Source organism: Argopecten irradians, chromosome 2 (genome assembly GCF_041381155.1).
Source record: "Argopecten irradians isolate NY chromosome 2, Ai_NY, whole genome shotgun sequence".
NCBI classification, from domain to species: domain Eukaryota; kingdom Metazoa; phylum Mollusca; class Bivalvia; order Pectinida; family Pectinidae; genus Argopecten; species Argopecten irradians.
In genome coordinates, this window is record NC_091135.1 from 32,461,145 (window position 1) to 32,479,701 (window position 18,557).

Sequence of the window (18,557 nt, forward strand, 5' to 3'; positions counted from 1 at the left end):
AATTTTGAACAAATTTGTCTGTGAATTATTTCCTCTCTCAACATATTAAAATGTATTTCCATTAATATTTAAATCAGCTAAAGTAAATCTTTGCAGTTTTGCAATGAAAACTGCAAAATTCATTACATTTTTGCAGTGAAATATAAGGCTTTAAGGTGAACATAAATGCGATATACTGTACTTCACTCCAGTGAAAATATCAATTTTGATATTTTCACTCGCTTTTGACCAATCCGAATGCAGCATCGACAATGAAAATATCATTTAGATTGTTACCTCATCAGTTTGTGTGCTAAAATGTTCACAAAATATGACATAATAATATTAAGGGCAAATGGCGGAATAACCTTTGGTGGAACTAGTATTGATGGTCTTCTGTAAATAGAAGAATAATTGTTTCTTGCTCGCACTGATGAAAAAAATCAACGTTTCCACCTCACTCAATGAAATACTGAAACAAGAGATATCCTCTATTTTAAAACCTGCGAAAGAAAATTGGTTCACTGTATTGAGTTGATATCTTTTACCACTTGTACACCCACCATTAACTTCTCACATGACTACCATTGCTCACCATTGAGTTGTAGTAGACTAACGCACGACGGAAAATTCCTAATTCTGCTGAAGAGTCCCCCATCACTTCAAACAGCTTCAATTTCTTTGCCATCTCTCCATCATTCAATTCAGAAAGTGACAAAGCAGCCTCATCAATCTTGCACACTAATTATGGGAGAAATAAGACAAATATACACTATTAACATTTACCTGACACAAGTATGTTTATAGCTCTAACTAATAAATACACCTAATTTTAGCTATCCTTGTTTCAATCAAAGAAAACTATTACCAAAAGGAATATAAATTTTTGAGCTTCCTGCATAGGTATCTTATATATTCACTGTACATAATTTCTGACACTAAATCCATGTAAGTAAATTGCAGAATCAATCTTAAGAGATAAATCTTGTGCTTGATGTTTTCCTTCAGTCTTCAAAAACAGTTAACTAACATTTTTGTTGTATAAGAATGGCAATTGAGGTACAAACCACCCTGTTTTACAATGGTTTTGGCATTCTATTAAAGAATTTCTTACAGAAATGCATGCAAACTGAATTTTTAGCCAACACAAATATTTAAACCTGCTCTAAAGATTTTCATCAGTCTGTTTTTCTCCTCCTGGAAGGCCTGTAGTTTATAAGCTTTCTTCAGTGAGTGTTTGCTGCTATTGTAGTCTCCCAATAACAGACATACCTACAACATCACAATTACAAAAAATAAAACTAGCCTGGCTCGAGGATTGTGAAACAGTCTGACTTAAATATGTATGTGTATGTGTGACTTCAATTTTTGCTTAGCAAATCAAATATGATGTAACACAATTGTGTAACGTCATTTGTGATTGGCTATAAAGTCTAAACTTGAGAATGTTTTAGAATTAAATCTGTTTTTCATAGTTTGCTTCTTAACAGAAATCTTTTGATAACTGAATTTGTTTCGATATTATGAAATATTTCAAAAAGACAAGTATATCAAGCCTTTATAAAAATTGACAAAGATTACCATATATGACTTACAATAGCCTTCTGGGAATAGACTTCATTCTCTAGTGATTTGTCCTTGAGTTTGATTGCTGATTTGTGGGCAGCCTCCAGATAGCGCAGTGCTTGGCTCAAGTTATCTCCCCTCTGATACATACTGGCTAACGAGACCTGACATCGGTACAAATCACTATGGAGACTGTGCTTCCTATTAAATTCAGCAACAAAAAATGATAGGGAAAATAATTGAACATTTGACTATCTAATGATATCCTTTTATTTCAATCTGTGACAACTTCTGTCTTCGGCATATTTGATTTTCATATATAACTAACATGTATAAAGTATGTATGTAGGACACTTTTAATAATTTACTGTACATCAATGGAAACAATTTTGACAGGAAATTTGAATCTAATCTTCAGATCAACAACACATGATACATTGAGTTTTAATAATTATCAGATGATATCTTAGTGGCGAAGGAAGACAATTATGACTTGTACACTATCAAGGCCTAAAACTGACAATCTCTGACACCAAATCAACTAGCCAAACATATTTGTGGCTTACACCACTGCAATATATCCACACTTAGGGCATGAGACATAAAACTACCTTCCTTCATCACTTGTTTCTAAGATACTACAGTATTGATGTATTATTTTAAATAAGAAACTATCAGACAACAATAACAATGCTCAGATCCCTTGACTGATATTGTACATACTGTGCAATGTTGATAGCTTTCTTCATGAACTCTGCACATTGTTGTAGGTCCCCACTGCTGTCAAATACAAGGCCTGTGGAATAAATAGACGATCCTTTACACTGGATAGTAATAGGAAATATAATAATTTGGCCATTTCATTCACTTTATGACAAATAAAAAAGGAAAAGAAAACTAAAACCTTATAGTAGTCTGGAAAGCAATGAGGATAATTTTGGCCTTACCTAGGTTTAAATAAAGTCGAGCTTTCATCTCCATATACTCAGTGTTTGTAACTGAGTGCTGGAGTTTTTCCAACACTTGGAGACTTTTGAAAAAAGCTTCTTTGCCACGCTTGATTGCGTTTCCGACCACATCTTTTCCTTTGGCTGTTTCAATCTGGAACAGGTAGGTCCTGCCTATGGTTGCCCATGCCCTTTGTTCCTCCAGCTGATTCTCACAAGCTACGGCCAGATCAAGATGGCGCTGCTGTAACTTCAAGGCCTTGTTGTATTTTTCCTGCAGACAGTAGCATTCGCCAATTTTCCGACATGCCACTGCACATCCAATCTGGTCTTCAAGTGATTCATGAATGGACAATTCTGTCTCATGCTCTGTAATTGCTGCCTCATATTTTCCTTGATAGATAAATCACAAAAAATGTTATTTTTTAACTAAGCAATTAAAAGAGTAACAAGAACAGGTCATTTCGGCCCATTACCATGCTGTAGCATATAGTGTTACACATTTAGCAGTGCCGAAATTGATACTGACCATTGTTCTTCAACTTGTGTACTTATCATGTTCTGCTACCTGGTCATTTGTCAGATAAAGGTGAGTGTGTGTATCATGCTAGTCATCGAAATGTCCCACATCAAATTTTCACTGGAACTGATATATACTCTACATTCTTTTTTCATTTTTTAACACAACAATATATATATTAATAGACGTAATTTAACTGATTTACACTATACAACAGCTATAGCACATACCATTATTTGCCAATAATTCTCCAATGCAGTGACAGATTGATGCTACCTCTTTTAAGTTATTCTTTTGTGCTGCCTTTTCTTTGTCTCTTTTCAATTCTGAAAATTAAAACAAGATGCTAATGATACATCTCGACTTCGATCAGGTTATAAATTGTAAGAACTTGTAGAACGAATAAGTTATGCAAGTTCAGTTATTAGTAAATACACCGCACTATAACAGGCTTTTTTTGCCATAGCATGATGAAAAAAAATAAACTGGCGAGTTGAGTAATGGTAAGCTAGTATATGTAAAGTCTGATATCCCATAATAGGTATATGTACGTACTTGATCTACCTGGAGAAAATCAGACAACAAATAAGATATGTACATGTATAAACATCATAACATATTGTCATCACTTTGATCATTTGTCGCTAGGGTATTTATAACTACATGCGAGTGTGTTGGTTCGCCCTTGACTAATCTGAACAATGGTTCGGTGTGGCTTGTAAATATTGTTAAATACGGTCTCTGTCGCTCAGCTGACGGAGCATGCTTCTTTGGCTCAGTCGGTAGAGCCCTAGATTTCCACGTCGGAGACACAGGTTCGATTCCTGGTCTTGGCACTCAACAGGAATGTCTATTTTCCCTGTTCTTCTACATTGGCGCCCAACTAAATAACCCATGGTAGGTGGTTAAAGAGTCTCGGGTTGAGATTTAGGAAATCTCAAGAAAAACAGGGGGAGTAGTGTAAAAGGAGCGGGTCCCTGTGGCTTGTAAATAGTGTTAAATAAGGTCTCTGTAGCTCAGCTGACAGAGCATGCTTTTTTGGCTCAGTCGGTAGAGTCGTAGATTTCCACGCCGGAGACCCGGGTTCGATTCCTGGTCTGGGCACTCAACAGGAATGTCTATTTTCCCTGTTCTTCTACATATGAAGAAACTATATGGTATGGCACACACTATATCTATATATTCTTCATCACAATTAATGGTATAAAAAACACCATTGAATTATGAGATCAAGTAATTAAGTCTGAGTGTACACATAAGGAAATATCCACCCCCCCCCCCCCAACAACAAAAAAAAAAAAAAAAAAAACTAAATGAAGGATGTTTTGCTCATTTTCTCTGACGGAAATCAGAGTTTCTTATCCTAGAACGAATATACGTACCAGCCTATATAGCTAGTATATCTTTCGGAGACGACACCATTTTCTGTCAAAAAGTCATTTGAGCTACAATATTGCAGCTATTCTTATCCATGCAAATTTGAATCTTGAATACTGCTAACATAAAGCATGGGATTCACCGTTGTAACATAATATTTCAGTCATTTGGATGTGCCTTTCACAAGCCTCAAGGCTTGGATCATAGTCTTAGATATGAAAAATTTTTAGATCTGGAAAAGTTACTACTCAATTTCATACGATTCTATAAACAAGTTGGAATCATACTGCATGCTGTTATATAGCATGAATAATTAAGAGAACAATGATTCTGTTTCAAGGAAATGGGACATCATAAGTTTAAATCAGCTGTAATTATTTTAAGTTTGATCCTCATCAGTTCATCAACTGATCAAGAGCAGTGGTTTGTACTTTGTAGAATATTTTTCATCGTAACAAGCATATACTTTCACTATTAGTATTAATATCTTTAAATTCGATTATTTGGTTTACTTTCTACTTCTCTGTTGCCATTGATACTCATTCCGCCGAGAAAAGTCCACTTTTAGCATCAATAATCGGTTTTTACGTCGATTGTTTTTCCCGGGATAATGTAATACGCATGCGCGGCGAGTAGACAAAAACCTTCTGGTCTCTTGAATGCTTTTATCCGAAGAGCGAAACGGTAATATTTTCCAAGCTTGTAAATGACTCCGAGGAGATACGAGATTCAGGTTTTTTGTGCCTAGCATGTAGGCCTAGGCCTAGTTGATTTTTCCCGCAAGGTGAGCATACAATTTCAGTAATTTCATGCCCTGCTACAGCTACATGAATTATGGAAGTGATGGTGTATACTGTCATGTCCAGTTCTGATTTCATCGATGCTTTAATGTCTCTCAGATTAGATTATGTTCCTCTAGGCCAACCTCCACTCTCCCAGTGTCCGTAAAAAATCACAAACTTAATCACCCCTTATTATTGGTTTAATATAGTTTAATTTAATATATTAGTATTAATATCTTTAAATTCGATTATTTGGTTTACTTTCTACTTCTCTGTTGCCATTGATACTCATTCCGCCGAGAAAAGTCCACTTTTAGCATCAATAATCGGTTTTTACGTCGATTGTTTTTCCCGGGATAATGTAATACGCATGCGCGGCGAGTAGACAAAAACCTTCTGGTCTCTTGAATGCTTTTATCCGAAGAGCGAAACGGTAATATTTTCCAAGCTTGTAAATGACTCCGAGGAGATACGAGATTCAGGTTTTTTGTGCCTAGCATGTAGGCCTAGGCCTAGTTGATTTTTCCCGCAAGGTGAGCATACAATTTCAGTAATTTCATGCCCTGCTACAGCTACATGAATTATGGAAGTGATGGTGTATACTGTCATGTCCAGTTCTGATTTCATCGATGCTTTAATGTCTCTCAGATTAGATTATGTTCCTCTAGGCCAACCTCCACTCTCCCAGTGTCCGTAAAAAATCACAAACTTAATCACCCCTTATTATTGGTTTAATATAGTTTAATTTAATATATGCAGAGAGAGAGCAACGCCCAATTTCACAGTAACACAGTTAACCACAGTGTACAATTATACAATTCCTTTGGTGTACTCCAAAAGTAGTGCTACAACGATACCCCCACGGTACGATATCGATCGCGATACTTGTCGCAAGATACCATATGTATCGCGGTATTTATTAAACTTTCAGAAAAAAAACAAAATATATAACCATTTTTGGTGACCCCATTGCGCCGATTTGCCGACAAAAATCTTCCTTTTACGTTCATAATTTGACGACATGTACGAACCATACAAAATAGGATTGATTATAAAAAGTCAGTGTTCGAACTATCACTAGTAACTAAAAAAATTTACAGTTTTTGCGGGAAAACATGCATGTTTGAACTATCCAGCAGTTTGAATTAACTGGAGGTTTACGATAGAAAGCTACCAAACATCATTATTTTATTATTAGTAAGCAGTAACAACAAAATCAGGAGACTGAAATGTACAAGCTTAATAATTTATTAATCTGTATTAATTTTAATCCAGAAGTTTTAATAATCGTACAGTGATTTTAAAGTATTGAATGGATCACTGTCCGTCATAGTAAATACACGAATCAGTCGCTGTGAATCGGAAAGACAATAACCGTTGAGACTCCTAACACGTTTACATATCAATTTCGATCATAAACTGAAGAATGCTTATGTACATTTGTTGCAGCCAAATATGCAAACGATCGTGATAAAACTTCAATGTGCCAACATTCAGTTGTTTGTAACATTGTACACATGTGTAAGAAAAATGGCGTGGGGTTGAATCCATACTTTCACTCTTTCACGCCAGGTCATGTTTGGGACTTTGATCCGTGTTGTTATTGATATGACGAAAGTTTGATCATATTTCAAAGATTAATGCAAGTATATTAACTGCATTAAAACACAGTAGAAAGTATTTTTAGTATCCACAGTAAAATACGAAACTTGCGACTATACTATAACAAAATTGCATTATATGGCAGCCAAAATGTAAAGCATGGTTTCTCCAACTGATCATGAAGTATAATAGGTACGTTACGTTCACAAATAAACATATTTGAAACTATAAATGTCTTACGTAGATGCTTTTGTAAGTGATTGTATTGAATAAGAATTTTCAACTACAGAAACAATGTGCATCAACGGCATATATCTTTGGGAGGAAGTACTGATAACCGATTTCTAATTTCGCCCGATCTGGAAACTGGTGGGGCGTACCGTGATATAGTTAAAAAAAATACTGTGAACCGAACCATGTAGTTTATATCGCGATATATCGTCCCATGGTTTATCGCTGCAGCACTATCCAAAAGATCAAATTAGCTGTTTCTTCTAGTGCCTTTAATTACTATGAAATAGTCCACAGGTGGATATAGAAACCCCTGTTGTATCGAGGATGGTAAGAATTAAGCTTCTTCAACCTTTTACAATGAAGTCAGACTACATATATATATGTAATCACTGGAGAGGGGTAATATACTAAGTAATGACAAGTGACAAGAAGCGACAACACAATAACAGATTGAATATGCAGAAAAATTAATGATAAATTAACACAGGATACGTTAAGCAGATAATTCCAAATAAACATTTTAATACTGACATTAAAAATAATTAATCCAACCCTAGTTATAGTTGACTGTTAGGAGATCGACAGCTGGTCATGTTTATATATATGTAAACTAAAAATTGTCATTATGGTTTTGCAGGATACAATGGACAGATCAGGCAATTTGACTGAGATGGACTTCCGTACTGTGAAGTTGATATGTAGCGCATTGGAAAATGTAGTCAAACGATCATTAGGACCATTAGGATTACAGACTTTATTATCTACTGATACAGGCCATTTGGTTGTTACCAATGATGGACTAACAATGATAGAAGCCCTGCATCTGTCCCACCCTGTTGCCAAGTTGATCACCCAGTCACTGTCTAAAGCAATCAACTATACTGAAGATGGCAGTAAAACCTTCATATTGTGGTTAGCAAAATCTGTAAGTGATATTGACGAAGAAATTTCACTGAACAGTACACATTCTGGTAGCACAGAAAACACATGTAGAATTCAAATGAGTAAAAATCTTCAAAAAATACTTCCTGGACTTCTGAAAGGTGTTGTGGAATATGTGTGGGATCATTCAACAATGCGTACCTGCACTAAACATCTGGACCAAGCCATTTTAAACAAAAGAGTAATTCATTCAGTTATTAGACCACATTTCCCTCAAAACATTTCCAACATTTTTACAGAACTATTATGTACAATGACACAGTTTGATAGTAGTAGAGACTTTAGAAGATGTTTGGAGTACCTTATTGATAACTTAGAATTGCTGTGCATCAAAGTGGTGAGCCAACCCTATACTTCCTCAAGTTTGTTGGAATCTTTTCTTATCCAGCGGGATTTCATGGTCTATTGTCCACATGGTTTGAATGGAAATGTTAAGTTTGTACTTGTGAGATGTGTGATGGGTCAGCTGAATATAGAAAAGAAAAACAATGAGAAGATCAAGCTGACAACTTCACAACAGATTTACCAGTATTTACAAAATCAAAAGAAATCGATTGAAAATTTCATCACAGTTTGTCAATCCAATGCTGTGACCCTGGTCCTAAGTACAGAAAAAATTCCAGACTTTGCTCTAACATTGTTTCAAGCCAGTGACATTTCTGTTGTTCACTTTGTGTCGGAAGAGGAAGCAGAATTCCTACAGACCAGTCTAAAGTTACAGCCTATCGCTAATATATTTGATGCTGTTGAAGCAAATAATATTGGTTTAGCTACTCAGTGTAGTTTGTTGGTGATATCAGGCCGAAGATGTGTTCATCTTGGTCTACCTAAACTTCCCCATATGCTGCTGGTATGTGGATTGTCCGATAAATTATGTAAACAGGTGATGTTGGCTTGCAGCAAAGCTCTCAAGGTTCTTCTGCATTACCACAGAACTGAAAATTTGATGTCCATAGTTGCACAGGGAGAAATAACCAATCAAGTCACACAAGGGGAGATCATCAGTAAAATTCCAGAGAGTTTGAAAGAGATCAATAATTTTTTTCCCAAGGACATAGCTAAAATGGACTATCAACACCAGTCTGATTCTCTCATGGAAACTACTACAAATGGTCTGAAGTTATGCATTTGTAGAAATTCTGTGTCTGGCAGCAGTTTCGAATTCATGGCTGCGAAATATTGTCAAGAAAGGGCAAAAGAACTTCGTGTAGCGGATTCAGAGCTCTCAACTTTATGTGGAATCATCTCCAAAGCTCTTCTTACAGTGCCTCAATGTCTTCATGAAAACTCTTGTGGTTCTCAAAGGGATAAAATCAACTTTATTGCAAAACAACAGCATGTGTTTTCAGTATTGGAGGGAATAGGGAAACGCGAGACAGATGTAGATACTTTGTCACTGTTGAAATACTGCCATGGTTCTGATGACTGTGTTGAGCCATTAAGTAGCAAACTTCATCTATTGTCCACCCTTATAGAGCTGTTAATACAGCTTCTTAGAATTGACTCTGTTATCGGTGTAAAGAGTATTCATGTTTGATTTAATATTACATAATGTGTATTAAAGACAAATTGTGATGAATAAAAAGCTGTACAATGTATATTGTTCAATTAATATTTGATTTTTCGCTATAGATATACTTAAACTTTCGATGTAAAGATTATTTTAAGCGTTTTATGCAGAGTGCACTTCGGTTTTCAGTCTAAACATCTACAGAAGACCAAATTAGTGTTACAGACTAAAAATCCTACATTTTTCTTATAGACCAACATTTCACTATATCTGCCATAAAAGCACTCTAAATTATATGTTTCATGATAGTAGGTATCTTATATTAAAACATTCTACAATATGTGCCTTATAGTATGACATTATATAGTATGTGTCTGATTGTATGAAATATATGTCTTAGCGTATGACATTCTACAGTACATGTCTTATAGTGTGACATTCTACATTATGTGTTTTGTAATATGACATTCACCAGCCTGTGACTTATTGAATACAGCATGTGTCTTATAGTATGACATCATATGTTATGTGTCTTCACTCCTATAACATGGGCATTATATACACTTATGGTATCCTATGAACATTCTACATGCGTCTTATAGGCATTATTATGTCTTATGGGAATGACCATCTTATGGTATGTTTCTTATGGTCTGACATTCTGCAGTGTGTGCCATGAAGTATGACATTCTACATTATGCGTCTTATAGTATGACATTCAACAATATGTGTCTTATTTTATGACATTAAACGTCATGTGTCTTATGGAATGACATTCTACAGTGTGTTTGTGATTGTATACAGTAAATGTCTTATAGTGTATTTTACAGTATATATCTTATATTATGACATTCTACAGCCTGTGACTTATTGTATATAGCATGTATCGTTTGGTATGACATCATAAAGTATGTGTCTTTTAACATAACATTATATAAAAGGTATCTTATAGCTGCAATATTGTAGCTCAAAAGAAAGCTAATGCTGTCATCTTAAGAGCTATGTAACTGGTACCTATTACTTCTAATTGAGCAAAGAAATGTTGTACAAACTATCATTAAAACGTTTGTATGCATTTTATCGTACTTGATTTTATCGTACTTGTTTCATATCACTTACCTACACAGCAAGATACTATTTTAGGTCACCTGAGACTTGTCACCTGAGACAAAGTCTCAGGTGACCTATTCTAATCGCCATTTGTCCGTCGTCGTGTGTTCGTAAACTATTCACATTTTCGACTTCTTCTCCAAAACTACTGAAGCAAATTCAGTGAAATTTTGCACAAACCTTCTAAGTCTTAAAGACCAAAGTGTGATATTCTAAAGGAAGCTGACATATACAGTATGCCTTAATGTATGGCATTATTGTTATAATTGTTTTATCAATCCAAAATTTCAACCATCAGACCTTATTGACAAAGAAGATAGTGGTAACAAGACATTTTGACGGATGCATATGACGGACGGGCGACGGATATCCATGCAGAACAATTTGTCAAATATGTTGTCGTTTAAGCTATTACCTAGGCTTGATTTGTTTATTATCTAGGTCAATAAACTACATCGCGTCAAGAGTAAGCACCAGTAACTTATATTTATCAATAATTTGGCAAATTACTTTCAAGGACTGTCGTATGACTGTCAATCTTTAAGGTAGATATTATCTGTGTGCGCAAAGAAAGCACTCCTGTACTCGTCCACACCGAAGTATTGCTGTGCACGTGCGTTCAGCTCAATATAGGAGATTTCAGAAAAGATGGCGTGACGTCACAGAAAGTTTACATCCGGGTCCTCAAAGGTACAAACACAGTATGGCGACTAATAAAAACAATAACAGATACGTACATCGCTGCTACACAATCGATACTTTGACAAAAGTATACACATTCATACTTGCAAATTCCGATTTTATAATTGTTTCTTATTGTTTCAGAGGTTACAGACATTTATATTTTTGTATTTACAATTGTTTATTGCTGAATATATTAATTTGTGTAGATAGAGTGTTGAAGCCAGCTTGCCAAGCGGTGTCGGGCCGTCACAGTACCCGTTTTTTCTTCACAGGTAGAAATCCTTGTTGTGAAAAGTTATGAATAGATCATTGATTTTTATTGTGTAACGTTTCTGTTATACATGAAAAACTTGTTCACAATACTATTAAATATAACGAAATGTGAACCACATTGCCAGACCACGGCCGCTCGTGCATGGAGCCTTCGCTGGTAGATCACCTCAGGACACAGCCCATAGTTGGAAATTTAATAATATAAATACGTAATTACCAACACATATCTCAATAAGTACTTGTAAAAGTTATATATTTCGTTCTTTTCCGTGTATATCTTCCTTTAAAGATGCTCCACCGCCGACAGAACATAAATGATATTAATCATTTGAACAATAATTGGTGTTTAATCGTGTATATATATGCCTAATTAACACAAAAAATAATATAAAATAATGTATTTCGCCTTTGGTGCATGCGCAATCATTACTTCATTCCAGATAGGATATAGTGTCACGGAATTTTTTCGGGATGCAATAAATTATTTTTCATGTTTTTAACATGAAGTAAAATTAGAAGCTCAAATTTTTCAATGGTGGTAATGGTGTAAAGTAAGTAACTTTTGTTACTGAAGAAATATACTAAATCGTCTGCTCCTGTTTTTTATAGTGAAAAAAATACCATTTGTCAGCGGTGGAGCATCTTTAAAGGAATGCTATAAACCACTGTGTTACACTTATATGCAGATCTTCGCAATGTACATGTTTACGTAAACGTATGGCTGCCGAGATCTCGAAAATTAAAATGGTGAAATCGTTCAGTTTTAATGCTGTAGAGTTTATTTTTTAATGTCAGTCGCTTTTTATTCCATGGACTGCTAGTGAAGTCTCAAATTGAAGTGATATTACTTTAAAATAATTTGAATGCATGTTATATAGACTACATTTAGATTTATGAATACAGATCGTAATACTGTAAATGCCGACCAGGACACATTGCGCACGGCTTCGAAAATCCTAAAATACTAAAAGTTTGTTAAAAAAATACGATAAAAAGTAACTATAAACTGACTCATTTGTATGTCATGAGCTAAAAACAAAAATTTCTGACGAACAAATTATCTAGAATACGTAATTTTGTGACTCTAAAAAAGGGCGAAATTCGAGATCTCGGCAGTACTGTACGTAATGGCTGCCGTGCGCTTGGGGTGATCTACGAAAGCAAACTTTAATTTGGTGACAATCACACATCTCAAGGTGTGTTTTACAAAGTAAGACTAAGAAAACAGTGATCGCTTATTAAAATTTCAATTTCAGTACTATATTTGCGGAACTTGGAATTTAATTTGTAATTTCAAGCTGATATTTGCAATATCTGTCAATGTTTACACATAATGGCGATCGTGTTTTTTCCTCGTGGCGGCCGAAAATGGAGTATAAACATCGTAAAATATATGAATACCCATATATTTATATCTGTATATTATTGTTACATATTTTTATTTACACCTTTTGAAATTAAGATTAAAGTAACAATTCTCGGATGGTCGTACTATTTTTTACAGTAGTACAAAAGTACCGGTTTTGGCGCAGGGTCACTCAGTGCACCTCCTATATAATCCTTACCACCACCTGGCACCTCCCTATGGCACCCCCCTTCAAGAGGGGGGTACCGATCGATGACGTCATGGGAAGAGGGGGGTTCTAATCGATATGGGTTTTCCCATCTATTTATATCGTCATGGGGTAATCCATCTATTGATAACGGCAACGATTGCATCATTTTTAATTATTACATAACGAATAACAAGGAGGTGATATATTTACAAACATGTTTTATTTTCCCCGTCGCGATTGAATGAACATGGGTCGGAGAGCCATCCTACGTTCATCCTTACAAAATTTACCTACTCTATCATGGACAATATTATATTTACGCTACTGAGAGTTATCTACCTCCCACGATATAGTACTAGAGCGATCTGAATATGTATATATGTGTATATGTACGCTCTTTCCCATAACACGGGGTCCTGACATTGGACCTTTCTAGGGTAGTTCACTCTCCTACAAATCGGTTAAATCAGACGCGTATATCCAGGAATTGAATTTCTTAGGCCAGTGAAGCCATTTCACGTAGTATTGTTTGTTTTGACCTTTTCCTTTTGTCTTCAAAATGGTTTCCACTTTCCACATGTCGTCGTCCCTGACTCCCACTTTCTGTAGTTCAGACTGGTAGAAAGTCCCTTTGATCTCGTCCCCATCATAGTCTTTGACTCTATATAGAGGTAGACCTCCTCGAAGTACCTTTTGAGAAATGGAGAATATCTCTCCGGTCCATCTTTGATCATATTCCCTTGTGAAAGGATTCTTCAAATGAGTCAATCTCACTTTATCTCCAACCTTGAATTTGAACGGTTTACGAGTCTTCTTCGTTTTTGTCGACACAGGTTGTTTTTTCGGCCAATACATCCTCCACCAGATAGAAGTTTCCTTTGTTTCGGTTACATTTGCCGGAGCCATACCGATCGTCCGGTGATATGTCTGATTGTAGCTATCAGCAAACGACTGTAGTTTCTTTACGTACTCGTAGTTTCTATTGTGTGTGAAATATCTATACAACCTTGTTTTGATAGTCTTGATGACACGCTCGGCTACAGCAGCTTTGGTTTCGTTTTGTGCGTATAGATGCGTGATACCATATCGATTTAGTAGAGAGTTAACGTCCTTGGATCTAAATTCTTGGCCCTTGTCACTACGGATACGACTGGGTTGTCTCCCTTCGCTGAGAATGTCTTGCAGTGCCTTTGACACAGACGTTCCCTTCTTGTTTTTCAGTGGCCTCAACCACAAGTATTTTGAGAACACATCAATCACGACAAGTATATAAGAGTAACCATCGTTTTCACTCTTAAATTTGACCATGTCCATGAGGTCAGCAGACCACTGGTCGTCGATGCCAGTTACGAAAATTTTGTTTCGTTTGAATGGATGTCGGATTGCTCTCTGCAGGCTGTAGGGTTCTTGACGTTGTAACCATTTTCTTATCTTATATTTACTTATGACGTATTTCCCAGCTTTCTTCACGTATCGATACAGCTTGTCTGGTCCAGAGAAACTCCCTGCATTGGCGGGATTGAAGTAAATGTCTTTTAAATAGTCTTCCCAAGACGACATCCTTCTTCGTCGAGTACTAAACTTTATAATGACGTCATTAAGAAAAAAGTCTATTTATATCAGTTTTCATCCTTTTCAGATTCTTCATCATCATCGCTATCTTCTTCCTCCTCATCTTCATCACCATCACTATCTTCACCATCCCACATCTCATCTAAGACATGACGGTTCTTTTTAAGAGCCATCTTGATTGCCTTGCGATCGTCATAACCATCGTCTATGAGCTCCGTGACATCGTTCATGACCTTTTCGTGGATCTTACCATTTTGTAGCTTAAGAATGGACATAATAATCGATCCATAATCTTTGATAAATTGATCCATATCTTTGACTTTCATCTTTTCCTCTGTTTTCGCTTTGGCTTCGTCATCAGACATGCCTTCATTTACGTATTTGTCATACTTTTTTTATTCCATTCTTCTTCGTTTACAGAGTTTGCTTTTGTCATAATGGCATTAAAAACCACGTGTTCTTCACTTTCATTTTCTTCGTCTTGTGATTCTAAACTCTCTAAAGACAACCATTTCTTGACCACTGGTTCATTCTCTTCATTTGATGGTAGCTTCCTTTTTCGGGAATCATTTTCTGGACACCATTTCTTTACGTGTCTCTGTAAATCGTGAACGTCTTGAAACATGATACCACAATCGTCGCAGGCCGACATATTTTCTTGATCTGGTAATATCTGCTGCTGCTGCTGCTGCTGCTGCTGCTGGGTATACGTCTGCACGGTCGGAGTGTCAGTCTCAAAATGATCGTTGATGTGCTTTGTTGGTCCTTTTATAGACCGCTCGGAAAATATGTCATTGCGCATGCGTGATGATTCGGGTGTTGATGGTTTTAGATCGATGAGTAGGTAACCATATGGCTTATCAGTAGCCTCACTGAAATGTCTCATCAAATATTCATGATTCCCAGGGTACATCTGTCTTGCAAGAGTCATGACCTGCTGTTTGTCGATAGGATTGTTGAATAGCACTAAGTAGTGACAATTCCTCCTCTGTGTTGGGTCTTTATTGTAGTAAAGGTTTTGATTGATAGCCAAAACGGACAAATTTCTGTGATGACTCCCCTCCGTAAATAATTCGTTGATACGAGGATCTTTGCTTGCTGTCGACATGAGATCATCCAAGATCACCAAGTTTCTCACGTTTGGACTAATGAAAGAATCCTGGTCTAAATCCAACGGAATCCCTTGGATGAATTCTACCGCTGGTGAAACCGTTGCTTTGATGACATCATAAAGTGGCTGCCACCGTTTGTAAAGCCATAAAATACGCTGAGGAGGTGGTGATAGTTTTGTCATACAAGATTGAAGCAGTGTTTTGACAAAATAAGTCTTCCCACATGAGGTCGGTCCCGAAACAGTTGCGGTAAATGGATGTTTAAATACAAACTCTTGATGCTGCTGCTGCTGCTGCTGCTGCTGTTGTTGTTGCTGTTGTTGCTGCTGCTGCTGCTGTTGTTGTTGCTGTTGCTGTTGCTGCTGCTGCTGCTGTTGCTGCTGCTGCTGCTGCTGCTGCTGCTGCTGCTGCTGCTGCTGGGTATTGTTCTCTGGTATTGTTCTCTCCTTCCATATGTTTATGTTTTATGTGACGTTTTAAATCATGTGGCCAGATATATTCACTAAAGCAAATTTCACACTGGTGCTTCATATCGATGTGTTCTCGTCGGCGTCCAGATTACTAAATGAGAGTTTTACAGTTTGTCCCTATATATATACCGTGTCAATTGCATTGTGGGTAAAAATAACTCGACCAATTATAATAATATTTAATATTTATAGTCCCTGTTAATGAGACGGAACACAAGTCAGGGACCCATCTTGTGTCCATCTGTACAACAATCTATAATGGACAATGTATATTTACAAATAGTCGAGAGTCATCTACCACCCGAATGATGGTACTCGAATAATCTGTGTATATGTACACCATTTCCCATCACACTATGTCTTGACATTAGACCTTTCTTGGGTAGTTTACTCTCCTGATATTCTCCAATGCCCGTATGCATAACTAGTGATGCCATCGGCAAGCAAATATCGTTTGTCGTCGAATGGCGAAAGGCCTCTTTTGGTTAGAGATACATTAAAAAGTTGATGTTTGTAACTTCTGATCTGGTTCATTTTTGACATTATGATTTTCTTTTGCAGAAGGCTTTCTTTGTAGTGCTCGAAACGGGTATGGTTTTCGATGACATATTTTTTTATGCCTTTCGCTTTTTTCGATTCTACGTTTGTTTCTAACATTTTCCCATCTTTTTCTTTTTTACAATTGTAAGTGTAGGCATACATTTTCGCTTTTAATCCAACAAAAGCATGAATCGGGTTCCCATAGGTTTCGTCCTTCATTTTCCCTAATACCTTTTTTATTTTCCGTGCTGTAGAGCGGATGGGATGTGCAATATTCTGAGATGTCAGATAAATGTTTGTCTTCTGATATATCTTGATAAATGTCCTCTGTCCTGATGACGTATGCCAAACTGTCGGTATCAGTAAAGAGGAGACGTGCATTGCATCCATATTTTCGTTTCATATAATTATAATGAAAGTCATACATCAATGTTTTAGAGACATCGAGAATACTGAATCCCACGTATATAGGTCGGTTCAGATATAGTTTTGATTTTAGCATGTGGACACCAACCAAATCCTCCGAAAAGATCCTAAACTCGTGGAAAGTTGGTTTACATGTTAATTTCATGGCCTTCTTCTCGCTGTTGACGAGTTTAACATCCATTCTCTTCCTTAAATTTTCCATGGTCTTCCCAAAAACGCTATTATTCATCAGCTTATAGAAATCTTTCTCGAAGCTGTTTCGCGATTGCTTCCTTTTTTGGGTGTTGTAATCAATATAAGGCTTCAGCCAAGGCGACTGTTTGAACGCTAATATTCTGTGAACATTTGTAAGCTTCATGCCAAGAGAAAGATATTGCTTCAGATTTCGATAATGTATGACATACTTCTCCTTGTTTTTGAGATTTGGTATGAGTTTTTCGGATGAATGATAATGATCTAAGCAGTCATGCTGATTTCCGCAGTCTCCTAGATCCCGCCATAATGTTTTACTGTAGTATGACAAATCATCCTTTCCTACAGTTATTCGTTCAGGAGCCAAGGGGTATTCATTGTGTATATCATGGAGATCTGTTGAGTACTCGAGATTTACTTCTAATATGTATCCCTCACTTGCGTCATCCGGAACTGTCGTGACATCAAGCTTGTCTTTGTCGGTATCACTCAGCCAGAAAAAGTCATGAGTGGGTAGGGATTGAGACATGGCCCATCCATACAAATTGTTTGCATCTAAGTAGGTGATGTATTCTTTTGGTTTCATTGGATCATAACCTGGTACGTATGGGTTGTTTGCCTCTGCAAACCGATGACTGATCATGGATATACCCCCTCGCAAGCCTTTTTCGATAAACAGATGTTGATCGATGTCTGTGAGTAGCTCTAATTGAACTCCCGTCATTTTCAATGCTGCTTGCCACGCTAACCCAGGGGCGGTGTAAAAGTGAGCTGCATCGAGCCCGTATGACTCCAGACATAGATTCCTAAAGTTCTCAAACACATCGGCGAGCCCGAGCACATCAGTTAGCACGTAGAGATCCGAGTATTCTCCAAGATTGTTTATTCTAAATGTTTCCCATACTCGGAGAGCGTGTTCATACTTTTCATCAGATATGTCTTCTCCAGTCAGACTGCTCTGGAATGCTTCTTTTGGAGGAAGACTGGCTTCCTGAAACCTATGCGGACCATCGAAATATCATAGGGATACACCTGTTTTTGTAGGAGAAGTTCTATATCCTCTTCACCAAAATGCTGTGTCATGTGTTCAAACTTTTCTTTACCGTCTGCGGATAAATTCACGATGAGTTTTTCCAGTGATGTCCCCATAAACTGAAAACTGT

At 36.7% G+C, this 18,557-nt stretch overlaps 2 protein-coding genes across 2 annotated transcripts in view; one reads left to right on the forward strand and one right to left on the reverse strand.

Moving 5' to 3' along the window:
* Positions 1–5,030, reverse strand: part of LOC138315187 (tonsoku-like protein) — a 28,765-nt gene extending 23,735 nt beyond the window's left edge. Inside the window, exons 1-7 of the mRNA XM_069256002.1 lie at positions 4,902–5,030; positions 3,243–3,338; positions 2,493–2,885; positions 2,269–2,341; positions 1,575–1,746; positions 1,140–1,251; positions 575–720 (exon numbers count right to left, since the gene is read on the reverse strand). Of these exons, the coding sequence (XP_069112103.1) occupies positions 575–720; positions 1,140–1,251; positions 1,575–1,746; positions 2,269–2,341; positions 2,493–2,885; positions 3,243–3,338; positions 4,902–4,932 (1,023 nt within the window). The 5' untranslated portion in view covers positions 4,933–5,030. The remainder of the gene's footprint in view (positions 1–574; positions 721–1,139; positions 1,252–1,574; positions 1,747–2,268; positions 2,342–2,492; positions 2,886–3,242; positions 3,339–4,901) is intronic.
* Positions 5,031–5,565: 535 nt separating this feature from the next.
* On the forward strand, positions 5,566–10,004 carry LOC138315188 (BBSome complex assembly protein BBS10-like). The gene is made up of 2 exons (XM_069256003.1): positions 5,566–5,704; positions 7,645–10,004. Exon 2 carries the CDS (start codon positions 7,651–7,653, stop codon positions 9,484–9,486), a length of 1,836 nt encoding a protein of 611 aa, XP_069112104.1. The 5' UTR covers positions 5,566–5,704; positions 7,645–7,650; the 3' UTR covers positions 9,487–10,004.
* The last annotated feature ends 8,553 nt before the right edge of the window (positions 10,005–18,557 follow it).